The sequence below is a fragment of the Gorilla gorilla genome, chromosome 10, assembly GCF_029281585.2.
Source record: "Gorilla gorilla gorilla isolate KB3781 chromosome 10, NHGRI_mGorGor1-v2.1_pri, whole genome shotgun sequence".
Classification (NCBI taxonomy): domain Eukaryota; kingdom Metazoa; phylum Chordata; class Mammalia; order Primates; family Hominidae; genus Gorilla; species Gorilla gorilla.
This window is the reverse complement of record NC_073234.2, coordinates 60,323,984-60,342,237: the sequence shown is the minus strand read 5'-3', so window position 1 is coordinate 60,342,237 and position 18,254 is coordinate 60,323,984. Positions and strand designations below refer to the sequence as shown.

The 18,254-nt window shown below is 33.5% G+C and overlaps 1 protein-coding gene across 6 annotated transcripts in view; it reads left to right on the top strand.

The window, feature by feature from the left end:
• The window catches only part of CNTN1 (contactin 1), a 381,066-nt gene that overhangs the window by 244,727 nt on the left and 118,085 nt on the right, over nt 1–18,254 (top strand). For all 6 annotated transcript variants that reach the window (XM_031000864.3, XM_063694062.1, XM_019039242.4 and 3 more), the window contains 5 exons: nt 74–198; nt 864–981; nt 2,631–2,781; nt 6,891–7,018; nt 7,290–7,465. In XM_031000864.3, coding sequence (XP_030856724.1) covers nt 74–198; nt 864–981; nt 2,631–2,781; nt 6,891–7,018; nt 7,290–7,465 — 698 coding nt within the window. The remainder of the gene's footprint in view (nt 1–73; nt 199–863; nt 982–2,630; nt 2,782–6,890; nt 7,019–7,289; nt 7,466–18,254) is intronic.

Here is an 18,254-nt window from a genome sequence, read left to right as displayed (position 1 = left end):
ATATTTATACTCTGCAGATTATGATGGATCTTGAGACCTTCATTTAACATTTACAATGTTCCTTACTTTTTAGCATTCCCTGAGTGGGTAGAACACATCAATGACACAGAGGTGGACATAGGCAGTGATCTCTACTGGCCTTGTGTGGCCACAGGAAAGCCCATCCCTACAATCCGATGGTTGAAAAATGGTTATGCGGTATGTATGTTCAAGTGCTTTGCTGTTCCTGAGTCCCTGTTCAAGCAGTGTTTCAGGGCAGTCCTGGGATAAATTTAGCAGGAGAGACAATAGAGAAAGGGCACTTGGGCCCTGAAATATAAAAGCTTCCTAAAAAAGACAAACAAAAACTGAACATAAAGTATCTTCTTTCAGTTTAAACAACTTTCTGTAATCTTACTCTACCTTCTCTCTCTCTCTCCTTATTTTTTCCTTTGTTCCACTTTTCCACCCTCTTCCTACTCATCCATCTCCAATACCTGATATTGTCCTCTTTTTCTTGCCACTATTTTCCTGTACCCCACAGAGACAGAGGTAAGAGTGAAGCTCTAAGTCCTACCTTTGGCCCTGGGGACAAGTAGCAGCAGTGGGATTCTTCTCTACCTTCCCACTGTAATCTCCCAGCTGGTCCAAGAGGGGAAAAGGTGGACTCTCAGCTCTGTAGGATGAATAGAACAAGAGCCTTTGGGCATGGTAAGTGGGTTTTCCTTTCCCATGCCATGAAAATCCCACTCAGTTCATCTTAGGTAACAGTGGGGGCAGATGAACATAATGTATCTAAATAAAAAGACAACCAAACCCAGACCTAAGTGAAAGTATTTCTATTAAAGTTCACTGAGAATATGTTTCAATTTTATTCTTTCCAGTATCATAAAGGGGAATTAAGACTGTATGATGTGACTTTTGAAAATGCCGGAATGTATCAGTGCATAGCTGAAAACACATATGGAGCCATTTATGCAAATGCTGAGTTGAAGATCTTGGGTCAGTATCATTTCTAATTTCTGTTAAACATTGTTAAAGCAATATGTCATATCACACAAAGTGTTTATTGAGCCTACACAAAATACCCAGTATTGTGTTAGGTGTACAACATATGTTGGTTGCTTACTGATTTATTTATTGCTAATTATCATAATTCAGACTAACGAAACAATGGAATAGAATGAATCTTTGCCACAACAAAAGTCTTCTTCAGAGCATCAGCAGCAGTGGCCATACCTATGAGCACATTAGAGGTGCAGAATCCCAGGCTCACCCCAGACCTACTGAATGGACACTTTAAAAAGATCCCCAGATGATTTTAATACAAAGATAATTTTGAGAATGACCAGACCAGAGGATGAAGAGTCAAAACCCAGATGAAGATATGCTTAGGCCTAGAAAAGCCTCCAGAAAGTACATAGTTACGGATGATTGTAATGTGTTGAAATATATGGATGAAATCTGCTTGGAGTCTGCCAAGGGAAGAGGAGAGTGAGCAGTGGATTAAATGTGTGGATGCTGAGGAAAGTCAGAGCATGCCATCAATGAAGTAACCTTTTTTAAGACTCTGTATTCTGTTCTAATAATTATTGCTCTGTACTTGGAGGTAATGGTGAACTACAAATGATCATGTACTCCTTAATTAGTTGATTAGATCCATTATTCCCATAGCTGTTTATAGATAGGTCCTGAAAGCAGGACTCCAATTATTTTGGCATTTTGCAGGGTGTTTGCATACAGATGATGCTCAGTAATTGTATAAAGAAGGAGAGACTGCCTTGTTTAATGAAAAGTACATGCTTTGGAAACAGAAGGACCTAGATTCAAGTGTGACTCCCACTTACTACTACCTGTGGCACCTTTGCCAAATTAAATAATCCTAATAGATTTCAATTTTCTCATTTATAAACTGGGAATAGTTCATTCAACATGTGGTTTAGAGGATTGACTAGGACCATATGTCAGTGTGTATAATGCTGGTCAATTTTTTCCAGCCTTTCACTTTACTTTCCTTGTGGAATTGAGTCAAAGCAACTGAATTCAGTGTTAATTTTAAGGTAAATGTGTATAAAACATTTGATTGAAATTGAAGTTATTTATTTATTGAGACAGGGTCTCACGGTGTTGCCCAGCCTGGAGTGCAGTGAGGCGATCACGCTTCACTGCAGCCTTGACCTTCTAGGTTCAGGTGATCCTCCACCTCAGCCTCCTGGATAGCTGGGACTACAGGCATGCACCAACATGCCCAGCTAATTTTTTTGTATTTTAGGTAGAGATGGAGTTTTGCCGTGTTACCCAGTCTGCTCTCAAACTCCTGGGTAAGCCATCTGCCCACCTCAGCCTCTGAAACTGCTGGGATTATAGGTGTGAGCCACCCATGCCTGGATCCTAATTAAAGTTTCTAATAATCAATTCAGTTATCATCAAGAATTGTACATTTGAATTGGGTGAATTTTATAAGTCAAAGTTATTAAATAAAAGTTACAAAGCATTAGGTATAGAATGCCTATTGGTGACAGCTGATCATATTTACTGAGATTAATCCTTTCCATTAACTATTAAAGGAGAATAAAAGATTCTACAACACAGAAGCAATGTTTAGGCTTTACAAACAGAAAGAGAAAGATAACAATTTGTTTTCTTTTTAGCGTTGGCTCCAACTTTTGAAATGAATCCTATGAAGAAAAAGATCCTGGCTGCTAAAGGTGGAAGGGTGATAATTGAATGCAAACCTAAAGCTGCACCGAAACCAAAGTTTTCATGGAGTAAAGGGACAGAGTGGCTTGTCAATAGCAGCAGGTCAGTGCTGAAACTAGAAATCCAATTGCAAAATCTGTTTGAAAAAGTTTATTTTATAGAAGACTTGTTTATATGTTAATAATGAAAATGTTTTTTGCTCTGAATTTTTTTTTCACAGAAGATCCTGTAGTTCTAAGATGGACAGAAATACCTATCCCTGTCAGTATCTATTATAATGAAGGTTTAATTAACAGGACTCTATAATGTATAAGGAATTTAGAAAATTGAAGCTCAGAGGTGTTTTTTTGTTGTCTTGTTGTTATAAATTGCCCAATGTCACACAGCTAATAAACAATGGGAAATAAAGTAGGATCTCTCTAACATATTTTCCCCCAGTATAGGCATCTAGCATCTATATCCATTCATATTCAACTGAATTTTGTTCAGTTAGCCTATTAAATATTTTTGTAGAAAAATAAAAAGGTGATTTCAAAGTGCAAATAATCTCTTCCTATCTCAAAATGAACAAGATGTTATCATCATCTTCCTTATAAATGGACCATCTACCAATGTTTTGGTGGTTTGGGGACAAAATGAAAAAGCAGTGTACAACTGATATAGATTATTTGTATAAAAGCCACACTGAATAGTTTATATGTTTCCTAGAAGAAGTAATATTGAGTGCAAAAATTATGACGAGGAGAAAGCCAGGATGGGAAATGGGAGGGATGGGATGTGGGGGTTGGCTTGAGGGTGTATGTGAGGGTGTATGTGAGGGTGTATGTGAATGTGAGGGCAGCATGCACAAAGGCCCTATGGTGAGGAGTTTAGAATGTGTAAGAAATTGCAGAAACTGAAATCAGTGTGATTCGTCTTTAGAGGAAAATGGAGGAGACTTTTAAGAGATGAGACATAGTAAGCCACATCATAAATGACAAAGTTTTCTATGCTAAGGGGCTTGGGCTTCATCTAAGAGTAATATAAATCTGTTTAAAGTCTTAAACAAGGGAGGACAAAGATCACTTTTGTCATTTGAAAGACTGTTATTACTCAGATGTAGAAAATACATTATTTTCTTCACAGTAACCCGATAAAGTAACATGGGAATTATCATCCATATTTTGATGTGTCTAAAGCTTGGTAAAGTTAAAGTGACCTTCTGAAAAAATATATTCATGCTATCTAAACTAGAACTTGAAGTTGTAAGACATTGATATAAATTGAGAATATGCCAGCACAGCCCTCTTATTAGGATGAGCACAGGCATGGCTGTTTATGGAATGGGGCAAGAGGGCAGGGACATCAAGGGCTTCCCTGAACACACTGACTTTTAAAGTTAATATGTTTGACCTCAGGGTCGTTAAGATTTCAACAAAATGATACTACAAGAAGTGTTAAAGGAAAAGTCCATTTGTTCAATTTGCCGCTGAAACATTAATGGTCAGACAATGAGCAATGCAGAGACCATGATCAAAGGGCAGCTACATGTGTAGGTGCTTACTCCTTCCACAGCCTAGAGCAGGGCATTCCCCAATGGACAAACCATTAGTTCTCCTCCGTGATAATAAAATCTTTTTCTGATTCTGATGAAGACCCATGTCATGGACCTCTTCAACCAAGGATTTCCCAGAACTATATTTCATGGACTTGTTTTTCCTAAATATCAATATGTGTTCAAAAAAAGAAGAGAAAGATCTAGCTCCTGAAATTTTACAAGTTTGATTGTGTTCTGACATTTTTAAAGCCTTTGAAATCAAATTGCATTATTTCCTTGATTAAAGAGTCTATAAATCTAATTTTTACTTAGTACTTTAACCCATTACTATCTCAGTGTAAATACCATTTAATAGTAGATATAGTATTCATATGCAAATATATTGGAATTGTAAAATAAGATGTATAAAAAGCTAAACATAAAAATTTTGGTGTCTATTTTGAAAAAGAATACACAAGGACTAACTCAATATTGGTCTTTAAGCATAAATATAATCTTCTTCTTCTGAATATAATTATAAACACCATTTCCACGTAACTAAGTTATTTCTGTATCTGGTTAGTGCCTAAAGAGTGGTTTATATGATATTTGGAAGAAGCTATGTATCTTGATAAATAGTAATTAGGTTCTCATTTTATGATTTTATTTTTGGCTCAAATGATATATTTTCTGCAGAAGAATTTCTTTGTAATTAGCAGAATTAAATTAGTTGCTAATTTAAATTCAATGGATTGCTATTAGCTCTAAGGTCACTTTTATTTAAACCACTTATAGGAAGGGATCTTCATTAGTCTTTTCTACTCCAGAGGTTATTCTGGAGTAATTTTGGCAACAATAAGTGACCAATTGGTTAAAGACCAGATTGTTCCTAGTTTGTTTGACAGCTGATCTATATCATAGTATCTGGAAATAAGGATAAGATCTTGAGAGTTTAGTCTATATTACTTTAAGAATAAGGAGAATTATTACAAAAAAATCAGGTTTTCTAAATATTTTTATTAAAAAGTAATTTTAATCTCAAGGGCAAAGTACCTGAAAGTATAAATGAGACGAATGACACATGGAATTATGTATACCCTTTAAAGATGGTAAAAGATCAATTGAAAACTAACATAACTAAGCTAAAAATATTAGCGTGATTTAAGAAAGAATCATCATTGTTTTTTCCACTGCTACTTCATTATAATTTTTGTTGTGTTTCTTGAAAAATAATTAAATGAGAGGGATATGGGAACTTGGCTGAGGATTTATACTAGAGGGTAGTGAGAAAAAGTGTGACCCATTAATATTGGTTCTGTGTTAATATGTGTCCTCCAAGAAGCTGAAGCCAGGAAGATTAGCTATGTAAGAAATTAATTAATGGCAATGCATGGGAGGGAAAATAGAGAGGAAGCTGATGGAGGCTTGGAAAAGTATTTTACTGAGATACAGGTCTGATCCCCGATGAAGGACAGAGGGAAGGAAGGAAAAAAGATTGTGTTGAAATGACTTGGACTGCACTGCACTTCTAAGAGAGTATGGTCATGCCACTGGAAAGTCTTCCATTCAAAAATGCATATCAGAGGAGTTTGCTGTCTTCTAGGAGCAGGCCTGGTTTAAAATTCCTCCCATGGTCAGTCATTGGCTAAGAACAGCCTGTGGAATGTGTGGCTTTGAATAAACACAGTGATGGATTTCTGAGTACGGCGTCTGGGACAGAGAATAAATTACACACCTCAGAGTTGGAGAGTGGCATATTCTCAGAGCTTCCATAATCTTAAATAATTACTTTTATCATTATATTATTTTGATACTTCATTTCTCCTTCAACAACAAAAAGTATTCTGAAATGAGCTTCAAGTCAGGACTGGATTGTTCAAGAAAGGGAAGGAAATCCTGGACTATAATGTTAGTGGAAATTTTGTTATTTTCTTATATGAAGATTTTTATCAGTAAGGTAGATAGTTTTGCTTCTTTTATCAGACTTTGCCCTTAAAATGGATATACGTTTGCATGTTTTGTGCAAACTTTCAAAGATAATTTAGTTTTGAAAATTATCTATTTAAAGAAAGTAAAAAATCCAGTGACAGGCAATTCAATATTTAATCTAAGTGTGAGTTTCTATACAATAAAACTTAGTGAGTTTTTAGTGTCCATCCCCTGAGGAAGAGGCTGACAGGCAGGGAAATATGTGTAGTATGAAAGACTTAGTTTCTGTTCAAAGAAGAATTTCCTAAATATTAATTTGTTCCAGAAGTTGTTACTAAGGAGGTTTTAAAATATTTTTTAAAGTTTCTAAAAATAAAATACATTTATATTTCTCTGTAGCCATGGAAATGGCAATCTGTCCTCACCTCCTAGTCTGAATTGAATTCCTGAGGTTACATTTCTGGGAGACCTGGGCTCATTTCTTTCAGGCCTATGACTGATTTCAGCCTGTCCCATAGTGGAAGGTCAGTTAGAAGACTACGGCAAGAGTTCAAGAAAAAGATGAAAGTGGATTTCCAAAACAAAATGTCAATGATGAGAAAAAATATTATAACTAAAGGCTAGAATTTGTCATCTTACAAAAATGTCTGTGGTCGCATGATTTATATAGAATGTAATAATTGAAAAATATTAGTGTTTGTAATCTAAGACATAATGTATTTTACTAAATCAGGTTTGTGAATTATATATATTTTTATTTCACTAGAATACTCATTTGGGAAGATGGTAGCTTGGAAATCAATAACATTACAAGGAATGATGGAGGTATCTATACATGCTTTGCAGAAAATAACAGAGGGAAAGCTAATAGCACTGGAACCCTTGTTATCACAGGTAAGTTAATGTTTGAGGGTGCTTAATTTCTAATGTATTAAAAAAACATGATCCAGCACTAAGCATCTAAACAGTCAATGTATTTGTAAGTTTCTTTTTCAAAAGAATTTCAGGCAAGTTTCTTGCTTGATGATATTGTTCTTGGAATTTGGAAGTGAAAACATCTTATTATTTTGCACAAATAAAAATATATTGGTTATTATTTTAATATACCAGATAATATTGTGTCTTATATCTTCTTGAATTGTGCTTTACATTTAAAAACATATAGATCCCACGCGAATTATATTGGCCCCAATTAATGCCGATATCACAGTTGGAGAAAACGCCACCATGCAGTGTGCTGCGTCCTTTGATCCTGCCTTGGATCTCACATTTGTTTGGTCCTTCAATGGCTATGTGATCGATTTTAACAAAGAGAATATTCACTACCAGAGGAATTTTATGGTATGTGTTTTAAGTTTCATCTTATTAACACCCCAGTGATTCCTATGTGTCTGCATTGAAAGTTCTATTACTATAATCACATTTTATATCATCTTTGTTTTTCATGAGACCAAAAAGCAGGCAAAAAAGCTTTTTGTGGTTCTCCTTATATTAACTGTTGTACTGCTAAATCTTTCTAAAATGGCTAGCCCTGAGGATTTTGGTAGAAATATTAATCAATTAATATTAATTGGGTTTTAGGTATGATCTCCCCCTTAATTTTAATACAATTGATGTGTATTACATCAGTATATATGTGCCCTTGGTTCTAGTGCCTTCCTTTTTACTTTAAATGAAGAGCATAGAACTTAATCTTTGTTATAATGATGACCTTAAAGCATTTATGTTATGCTTTAAGAGTAAGAAAGAGACAAAATTATATATGTTGGAGAATTTGGAGAATTAGTTTATGTGATTTGAAGAGGGTTAAATGGCTATATTTTAAGAATTGAAAGGTGTTACATTCTACAAGTCCTATAGTTAAACATAGTGATATACAGAGTCAAGGTGTAGAAAGAAATAAAATACAGGGAAAAGATTGAGAAGTAATGCAGGCAAAACAACTTGTGTAGGAACATCGTTGGTGTCTTGGTAGGCTGTCTAGGTTACAGTGTATTTAAAAAGTAAATTAATCACTGGCCCTATCAGCCTTTTCTTTAGAAAAGCAAACATTTGGAAGACTAAGGACATATTTAGAACATAGGCATAATTAGGAAAACTTTTATTTTATAAGTCAGTTATTAATATAAAAAAGAAGCACAAATGAACTCAGTAGGACATCTAGGATTGTTTAAGTCCCATAAAATCTGAAGATTGATATGTACACATTATCATATTATGCTTTCATATTGTCCAGCTATGTTTTCAGCTTTAGAAGAGTTGTAATTTAACTGATCTAGCTACAACTGTACACCTCTAGTAAACATACCAATACTCTTTCAGTTTCTGAACCAAAATTATACTTCAAAGAATAACAATTGAGAATTGGCAGAGAACTGTACATTTTGTATTTTGACATTATATACCATGTAATATATTTTCCTTATAGATCTGAAACTATTTTGCACATGCCCAAAATTAGTCAAATTGGCACCAAAATCTCCAATACTTTATTTAAATTGTATTTTATTTTGCAAGAAAAGTAAATACAACTTGGGTTTTATTCATTTTAAGGGAAAAAAGTAAGCTAAACAGGGATCTTACTTTCTCAAAAAGTAGGCTTCTGAATTTGAAAGAATTATCTTTGGTGTTATAAATTGAATAATTTCAAAAGTAAAGTCTAGAAGTTCCACAACCATAGTTTATAAAGTAGTAACTAACAGCTGCAATGAAGTCTATGTAAATAAATTTGCAGACAAAAATTGCCCTAAACTGAAACTTCATATTTAGAGCTTATTTATATTCTTTAAAACACTAGTTACATTGTGCTGGTACATGTAAATAATGACTGAAAAAAGAAAATGAAAAAAAGGAATTTAAAGAGAAAGAAAAATAGATCCCAGTCCCTTTTAAAAAAAAAAAAAAACCAGGAAAACAAAGAAATAACTGGAATACTAATCAGGAAACAAATAATAAATTAGACCATAAAAATGTAAAAGACCTTGTGGCCACTTAGTGCACGCTCTCCCTTTTCAGATGATAGCTGCAGAGATTCACATAGTTACCCCCTCAGCTAATCCAGAGCAGAGTCCTGACCGCAGGCTCACCACCTCAGGTTTCAGTTCATTCCATCAAATAATGATCTGACAGTGGGAGAAAACCCACTCAACTGAGTAGATAAGCATCTTAATTGAATCAGAATATCAAATGCACATGTTTAGCACTTCATAGATGGACAGATGCATTCAATTATCTCGATTTTTAAAAAAGCCTGGATAAGAATCATTTTAAAATAAATAGTTAAACTGAATTCTATCTTTCAAACCAACACAAGACTAATGAAGCTATCCCTGGCACTTTCCTTCTCTTTTAAGGCAAACTACAAAGTTAAACTTCACTGGTCAATATGCCATGCAAAATTTAAGTAAAAACGCTATAAATATTTGATCCACCTTTTGGAAGATAGTCCTATTATCTTAATAATAGCCATAACGGCTATTAATTGCTTCTAGGATTGTTAATAGATCATCCTCAGAATAAGTGGCTCCTCCTATCAAAAGCTTAGTGAATATATATATGTTTCTTAAATAATGATTTGGTATTTTATGTAGTTCTCCCAATATTTCAACAATTGAATAGCATTTGTTCATTAAGAATATGTACTAAGCACATGCCATAAGCAGACACAGTTGTAGGCACTAGGTTAAATAAAACACTGAAATAGACACGGACACCAGCCCAAAATAAACCAATGATACCCCAAGAGTTTAAGATTCAGATGTAAATGTTTTTTGGTAGCTATTACAGTTAACAAAACCAACATAATTAACATGTTTTAACAATTTTCATTGCTAAAAACTAACACAGGAAGTTCTGACTAATAACAAAAAGGAATAGGGAAATCAAATTTTAAACTTTTTATTTCAAGAACCTAAGTTTTTATTTTCCAATTTAGTTTCAATAATAAATTGAATTCCATAATTAAGTATGCACTGATTTTAGCTTGCTATTCTTGATTTTAACCACTAAGGGGCAACCTTGTATAAGGATTCAAATTTCACAGCCCGGTGTAATTTGGGACTTCTTTTCCTTCATGAAATTAAACAAATGCATTTGCTCCTACTTATGAATAAATTGTGAGATTATAGGTGATTTTTAAATGTCTTCTTTATATTTTTTCTAATTAAAGTTATGTAATTATTGGGAAAAATGTAACTATACATTTTTAAAGATGTCTATTTCTTTTAAGAGTTTAATGGGAACACCAAAAAAGCAAAAATAACACTGTCTTTGTATTTAGTAATCCTACTTTATGTAAAACTTTGGGATTAATTTATTTTTTAATGTAACTTTCAATTTTAAGGCAGTAATTGCACACCTAGTACTGATTATAGAAAAACACTAAGGAGTTAAACATCTAAAATTTTCCTGAGTATTATATTAATATGTAATAATTGTCAGATGTTCCACTGGAACTTGAACTCATGCATGGGGGATGTTAAAAATACAAGCTCAAAGCAGAAATTTAATAAATCTGAGGCTTTGATACAATAAGATATTAAAGCAGTTTATCTGCCATTCTTTTATTTTGTTGATGTTATATGGCAAATGATCATAAATGTTTCAAGTCCAATTATAAAGTGGCTCCTGTTTTGGCTTTCTAATTCAATAGCTACTTAATCCCTTAGAGTAAATACAAAAGGCAGAGCCATTTTATTTATTCATTTAATGTATAACTTTTCTTGTTCCAGAAAAGACTTAAGACAATCTATCAAAAATATGAATTTTAAATATCTCATTTTATTCCTCTTTCAAGGTGGCACCTAACCTGTAGAATTTTTCAGTAGCCCTCAATTTTTGACATTCACTTTGGGTCATTTTCTTTCAACTGTTTAACAACATTCCCTGCTTAGAGCCATTATCTTAGTTAATTACATGAGTTCCTTAAAATTTCCAGTTCTGGAGAGTGTCACTATTTCATACACACACACACACACACACACACACACACACATATATATGTATTACTCTTATTACAAATACATGGTAAAGTTGTAATACTGTGGGACATTATTGCCTGTCTTATATGAATTCATAAATATCACTTGAATTGTTCAGAGATTGTGTCACAAACCAACCTGGGCTTTAGGCTTCATTTTCTCACCTCTTATGTGGTGACCCTGATCCAGGGATTAAAATTCTCTAAGCCTCAGAATTTCACTCTGTAAAACGTGATTAATCATTCACTTACTTCATTCAGGTTACTTCACCGGGTTTGAAAAACTAGTTACTTCATGAAAGAGTGCATATAGAGACTTGGCACAGCATCTGAGAGTATTGGGGACATGAATAAAGTATATAAGTGGTTATTAATACTTTTTATAAGAGAGCAATCATCCCCCATTGGAAATTCCAGAAGCTTTTGCTAGCTATTCTTTCTTTCTTTCTTTCTTTCTTTCTTTTTTTTTTTTTTTTTTGAGCCACAGATCTCATTTTTCACAATTTAATACTTGCACTGCTTGCTGTGCTGGATACTTAGACTGAGACCAAACAAAAAAAAAAATCTGGGTATTTCATTGCTGAAGGCAGTGAAGAGGTAATAATAGCCAACATTTATTGTGGGCTTACTGTTTAGACAGAATTGGGTTAAATGTTTTTCACATATTTCTCAGTTGATCTTCACAGACATCCTCTATGGAGTGCATATTATTGTGATTTTCTCAGTTTTCAAAGTGAGGAAAGTGAGTATTAGAAAAGTTGAGTGACTGGTCCCATGTAATCATACAAGTCGCTAGAGGCTAACAGAAGATTTGATACCAGGTGGCCTGACTGCCAACCCTGTAATCTCCACCACTTTGATTCTTCATCTTTTGGTTAATGTTCATGTCTGTGTCTATTTAAATAATTCTCCCGTAAGTATTTGATGCTCTACAAGGCAATACTGTTCAACTCACATTTTATTCTCTAATCTGGTTTAATGAACCTTGTATCCTCACTCAGATTGCCCAAATTACTTCATTCTCCCTACACTGTTAGCCACCTTTGCAATACACTGTAAGTCATGTCTACACAGTCTCAAGTGGTCTAACTATGAAGTTCCTGGCAATTCCTAATGATCCCCTGTAGACAGGTATGCTAGGTGTGTGTTTGCAGGTATGTGGGTGTGCATTTTTTCTGAGTGCATAAGCAATACCATTCAAGAGAGAAGAAGACAGATTTCTCACCCAAACGTTATTTTCCTTTTTTAAAGAAAAATTTTATTAAACATATCAAAAAAGGTCTTTAGATTTTACAAATATGTATTTAAAACTAGATCATGCTGTGATCTTGTATAGAAATTTTGTTTCTGCAAGACAAGAAAAAGGAGAGGAAAAATGATAAAACAGAAGTCAATTTGTTATTTTTTAAATATTTCATTGTCTCTATTCACTATTTTGGTTGTTGTTGCTGTTTTTGTGGGTTTTCTTCTTTTCTTTTCTTTTCTTTTTTTTTTTGAGACGTAGGTTAGCTCTTGTTGCCCAGGCTGGAGTGCAATGACGCAATCTTGGCTCACTGCAACCTCTCCCACATTCAAGTAATTCTCTGGCCTCAGCCTCCCAAGTAGCTGGGATTGCAGGTGCCTGCCACCACACCTGACCATTTTTTTGTATTTTTAGTAGAGATGGGGTTTCACCATCTTGGCCAGGCTGGTCTCAAACTCCTGACCTCAGGTGATCCACCCGCCTCGGCCTCCCAAAGCACTGGGGTTACAGGCATGAGCCACCGCACCCGGCCTCTATTCACTGTTGAACAAGAAGGTTAAGATTATCCAGAATTATGTGGGAGAAAACGAGGACGGTTGGGCAATAATCCTTGGTAAGAATCAGATTCGAGCCGAAAAAAATTAGAGCAGGATACCAGGCAGCCACAGGGAGATCGTGGAAGCCCTGAAGTATTGTAACTTTGGTCCCATGTGGAAACATTTTTGGTTATCACAACTGTAGAGGTGTTGAGAGGGTGTGTGTGTGTGTGTGTGTGTGTGTGTGTGTGTGTGTGTGTGTGTGTGTTGCCTCTGTTTAGCTATTAAATATCCTATAATGCACAAGACAGATTCCAAAAACCTAGTATTATCTGGCCCAAATTATCAATAGAACCAAGCTTGAGAAATGTCCTCAAGAAAGATATTAAAAAAGAGACTTAGGAATACTGGGACTAGAGCCACTGCAAGGTTTTAAGCATGATGTATTGGAAACAAAGAGATGTTATATTGTTTTGAGCATCTGAGAGTATTGGGGGCACGAATAAAAAGAAACTAGATTTTTCAAAATGCATATCCAAAATAGTATAAGTAGTAGAGGATGGGTTTTATGTGCTTCTTGAATTTAAGACTCTTAAATTTTGATGAGCAGTGGAAAAGAGGGAGAAATACATAAAAAGTATACAGGCTCCTGGGATAGTCTTGCGACACACAAAACATACAAAAGCATTCAGCTGATGTCAAATTGCTCTATTTTTCTTATCAGTAGTTAGTTGGAAAAGAGTTAATTAGATAATTCTATCATACTTCATTCTGTATGAATATATAACTTTTCTGATCCCCTTTTTACTACCTTAATAAACCTTTACTGATACCTAACTGCTATATTTTATTTGCTATTTACCAGTGTTAAACGAAGGAAGGTATCTATGTTCCTGGGTGTGTTTTCAGTTGGGCTAGCTTCTTTTAAGATCATCACGCTTCCCATGTATAGACCATGTTAGCTGATGTCACTCTCTAGCCTAACTTCTCATAGTCCTTACTAAGCATTTGTTGATAAAAATGCCAGGTGAATGGAATTAAGCATATATATATAATATATAAAATATATTATGTATAATATATATAAAATATATTATGTATAATATATATAATATATATTATATATAATATACTATATATATTATATAAAAATATATTATATATATTATATATAAAACATATATATATATAGGCTTTGAGGCATCTGCCAAAATTCATCAAAATTTAAGGACACACCTTTTACATAGAACTCCACACATATTTAAGCATCTCCACATTACTTATTCTGGCTTTTTATGCTTGTAAAACACAGACAATATAAAGAGGGGTAAATAAACCTGTAAAATGTTGGTGTCTTAAACATTTTATGAGTTTACATGGTGGACTTCGATGTTTTATTTACAGCATTCTAGAAATATGCTACTTTGTTATTAGCAGTTGCAGTCCTAAAAAAATATCTAATTTTTTCAGTTTGCGCTTAAGAACAGAACATGATCTAAAGATTTGGACATTTGTTCTGGTTTTACCACTGATGAGTTACATGACATTGCACGGAACAGTCACTCTGAGCCTCAGGCTTCTCCTCTGTCATATGAAGAGTTTGGGCTACATCAAAAGTTTCCAAAATCAACAGTAAAAAAGGTTTTTAGCAGCAAAATCCTTTTTGCAAAGACAATTTAAATCAGAACCTCAGTATGTAAACAAAAGATGAAAATGAGATTGCCCTGACTGAAGATGAAATTGTGTGTGCGTGTGTGTTTGTGTGTATTTGTGTGTCTGTGGAGGATACTATATAGCCAAGACCCTTATCCACAGGGTCTCTCACTTCTTCTTATCCCCAAAATGCCCATTCTGATCACTTTTTTCTACGAAGTGGTGCAAGAAGATTTTTAGAACTCTAAAGCTAATGGGAACCAACTTGAAAACCATATAAATTAAATGATATATGAGTTGTATTTCAACTCTAAAACACAGGTTCCAAATCAAAGGCATTGATGTTTTTGTCCATCATTCAAAATGCTTAGGAGAAACCTCAAAGAAAATGGTCTTTTGAGTTTTCCTTTAAAATGGCCAGCTGATCAAAATTGGACTCTTCAGCTGTCATTCTCATTGTTTATTACATACAAAAATAGCCAAATTTAGAGATTTTCAACACTTCTACTCTTAATTTATATGCAAACACAATCTTAGTAATTATCTTAGTAATCTTAGAAATTATCCTGGACAACTTGCCTTATTTATTTTTTTGTATGTCCAATGACATCACTTCACTTTAATAAGTTGTTTTCTCATTTTATTTATGTTTTTGACCCAATCTTAATATTGATGCATTTCTTAAAATAACCCTAACAAAAACTAGATAACATTAGAGAATTACTGTTAATTATGTTATGTGTGAAAATGGTTTTGCATACAAAAATTAGCCTAGGGTGGTGGTGCACACCTGTAATCCCAGCTACTCGAGAGGCTGAGGCATGAGAATCATTTGAACCCAGGAGGTGGAGGTTGCAGTGAGCCCAGACTGTGCCACTGCACTCCAGCCTGGGTGAAAGAGTGAGACTTTGTCTCAAAATTAAAAAAAAAAAAAAAAAAAGAAGAAAAGGAAAATGGTTTTGTGATTATGTAAGAAAATGACCTCAATTTTTTGAGATTCAAGCTAATGTCTTTAGAAATTGCTGATGAATTGATGAGTTGAGTAGTATTGATATCATAATATCAGGAATTTATTTTTCAAGTGTTCAGTCCTAGACAGAAAGACAGATAGTGGACAGAGAGAAGTAAATATAGAGCTAGTTAGCTAGACAATTAGATAAGGCAAATATGGCAAAAAGTTTACAATTGTTAATCTAGTTGGCTGGTTTATAGATGGTGATAGCACTATTCTTTCTACTTATGCTTGAAAATTTAAATAGCAAAAAAAAAGTAAAATAATAACATATCATATATGAAGAAGCACCACATCTACTTACCAAACACTGAATCTAAATCCAGTTATCTGATCTATTAAGCACTACCTTGGAAACAGCTTGACTTGGTGAAACTAGGGCTATATATTACCTATGGAGCCTTCCACAAGTAGCTTAATGTAAAATCTCAAGGTCCTTATTTCTAAAATGGGAATATTAATAGTAAATCTTTGGGTAGTGTTACTTCTGGAACTCAGAAGTGAAAAGGAGATAGTCCTAGTTTCATTATTAGGGCTATGAAATTATAAATATAATTACAGAAATTGAATAAGAAAATGCATGTAAAGTAGCTAGCACATTGCTAAACATTTAAAAAACATTCAGTAAATTAGATTTGGTAATAGTAGGAGTTCAATAGTAGTATCAGTAGTGGCAGTAACAATAGAAGTTATAGTAGCCATTTTAACAGTAATAGTAGCAGTTTTAGTAGTATTAATAGCAACACTAGTAATATTAGTGGCTATAGTTATAGTAGTTTTGTGTCTTCCTCTGTAAAATACAGCTAAAAATAGTACGTATCTCATAGGCTTGTTATTAAGAGTAAGTCAGTTCGCATGTATATTTATAACAATCTTTGACACCTAGTTAACCCTAATTAAATATCTGCTGTTAGTAGAGTTGGTGGTGGTAGTAATGTTTGCAGTTGGATATGACATATTTGCTATATTATTTTTGCTTTCGCTAACAAGCCAAAAGTAAAGAAGAAAAGTTTTATTATTTCATGGATATAGCATATATCAGACATATTTAATAATTTTTATGTTTGTGAAACATATTCTTTAAAGGATGCACTTCTTTCCAAACATCTATATCTCTCCCTTTACTCTGAACTTGAATGGAACAAATTATTTAAATGACAATTACGAGCTCTAAGTTTTATCTAGACCTTTTCTGTACCATATAGAGTCTTTCTTTGTTCACTAAGATTAATTCAATTTGTTAATACAGCGTCATCACTGAGACTCATTTACATTGCAGAAATGATTTTGCAGTTAGTTTATGGGGGAAGGTGAAGGAAGGGCTGGGTATTTATATGTTGGAAGTCTTTTGATTTAAACTTGGGAAACTTCTAAGTGGTCAACCACATATACACTTTGGAACATCCCTGAGCTTTGCTATCACAATTTCCAGTATGTGATTCAACTCTCCTCATCTGAAGGGAGGAATTTTGTAATTGAGCCAAGCTGTGGCTTTTAGTAAAAATATAGTGAGCATTTGTATCTAATTTGTGGCTAGAATGTGCTGAGGCCCATGATCTTTACTTGCTTTGTAAGCGTTCTGGCAACCACTGAGAACCTCAACTTCTCTTGAGGTATGGAAAGTGCCAGTAGTATTTATAAAAACTTTAGGAGTGCTTTCATACATACACAACTATATTGGGAATGATACTTTATATTTTTTCTTCTTTCCTTCTGAGAATTTTTATTGCTACATGTTCACCAAATGTAGAACCAGTGAGAATAAACATTACAGTTGCTTCTTACTGCTTTATGCAAGTGGGCTTATCGATAAAAGAGTTAATTTTCAAACTAGTTTAACATTAAACTTTTAGAGTAGTTTAATTAAAAATCGTAAAAGAGTTCATTGTGAAAAATTAATAAATATAAATTTAATATAATGTATTCTAGGATATAAAACAGTTTGTGCTTTTTATTACATGTGACAGTATAAGAAGAATGACCACATTATTCCTATTGGAATAAAATAAGTGAATGTATAAACAGCACCATGTTTCAAAGAGAGTTTAGGGAAAAAAGATAGCAATTTCATTAAGAAAGAAAGAAGATTAGATACATCACATAAATATTTTTAAAAGGGCAATTATGATACCACAATATGTTTATTTTTATATTACTTTCTGCCCTCAATTTTTTGTTGTAAAGTTGAATGAAGAAACGTTTTAAATTGCTAAGGTGATTTTTTTTGAAAATTCAAAACCAATGACATGGCTCATTGAAATAGTGGGAGTTTAGTAACAGGATTATCTTTCAATTAGACACCAAAGCAACCAAAGTACTGAGTTCATTTAATGAATAAATACCAAAAAAGTGCTTTTTACTTGTATGCAGACATTATTCTTTCCAAATATAACTATTCTTTTGTGTCATAATAGTTTGAAAGATTTTACTTAATACATTTATATTATTGAATATTTAGTATCGAGTGCATTTGTATTAAGGATGTCAAGATACATCAAAACAGTCTATTTAACAAATATGTAATGTTTATTTTATTTTACAATAATTATTTTATATTTTATTTTTCCTCACTAAAAAATTACTTAGACATATATGTCAATTAACTTTTATGATATATCAAGAAAAACTCATATTTACCTTCTCTACATATGAATCTTACTCTCTGCTTACATCAAAAAAATGTTAATATAGGTAATAAAATAACATCT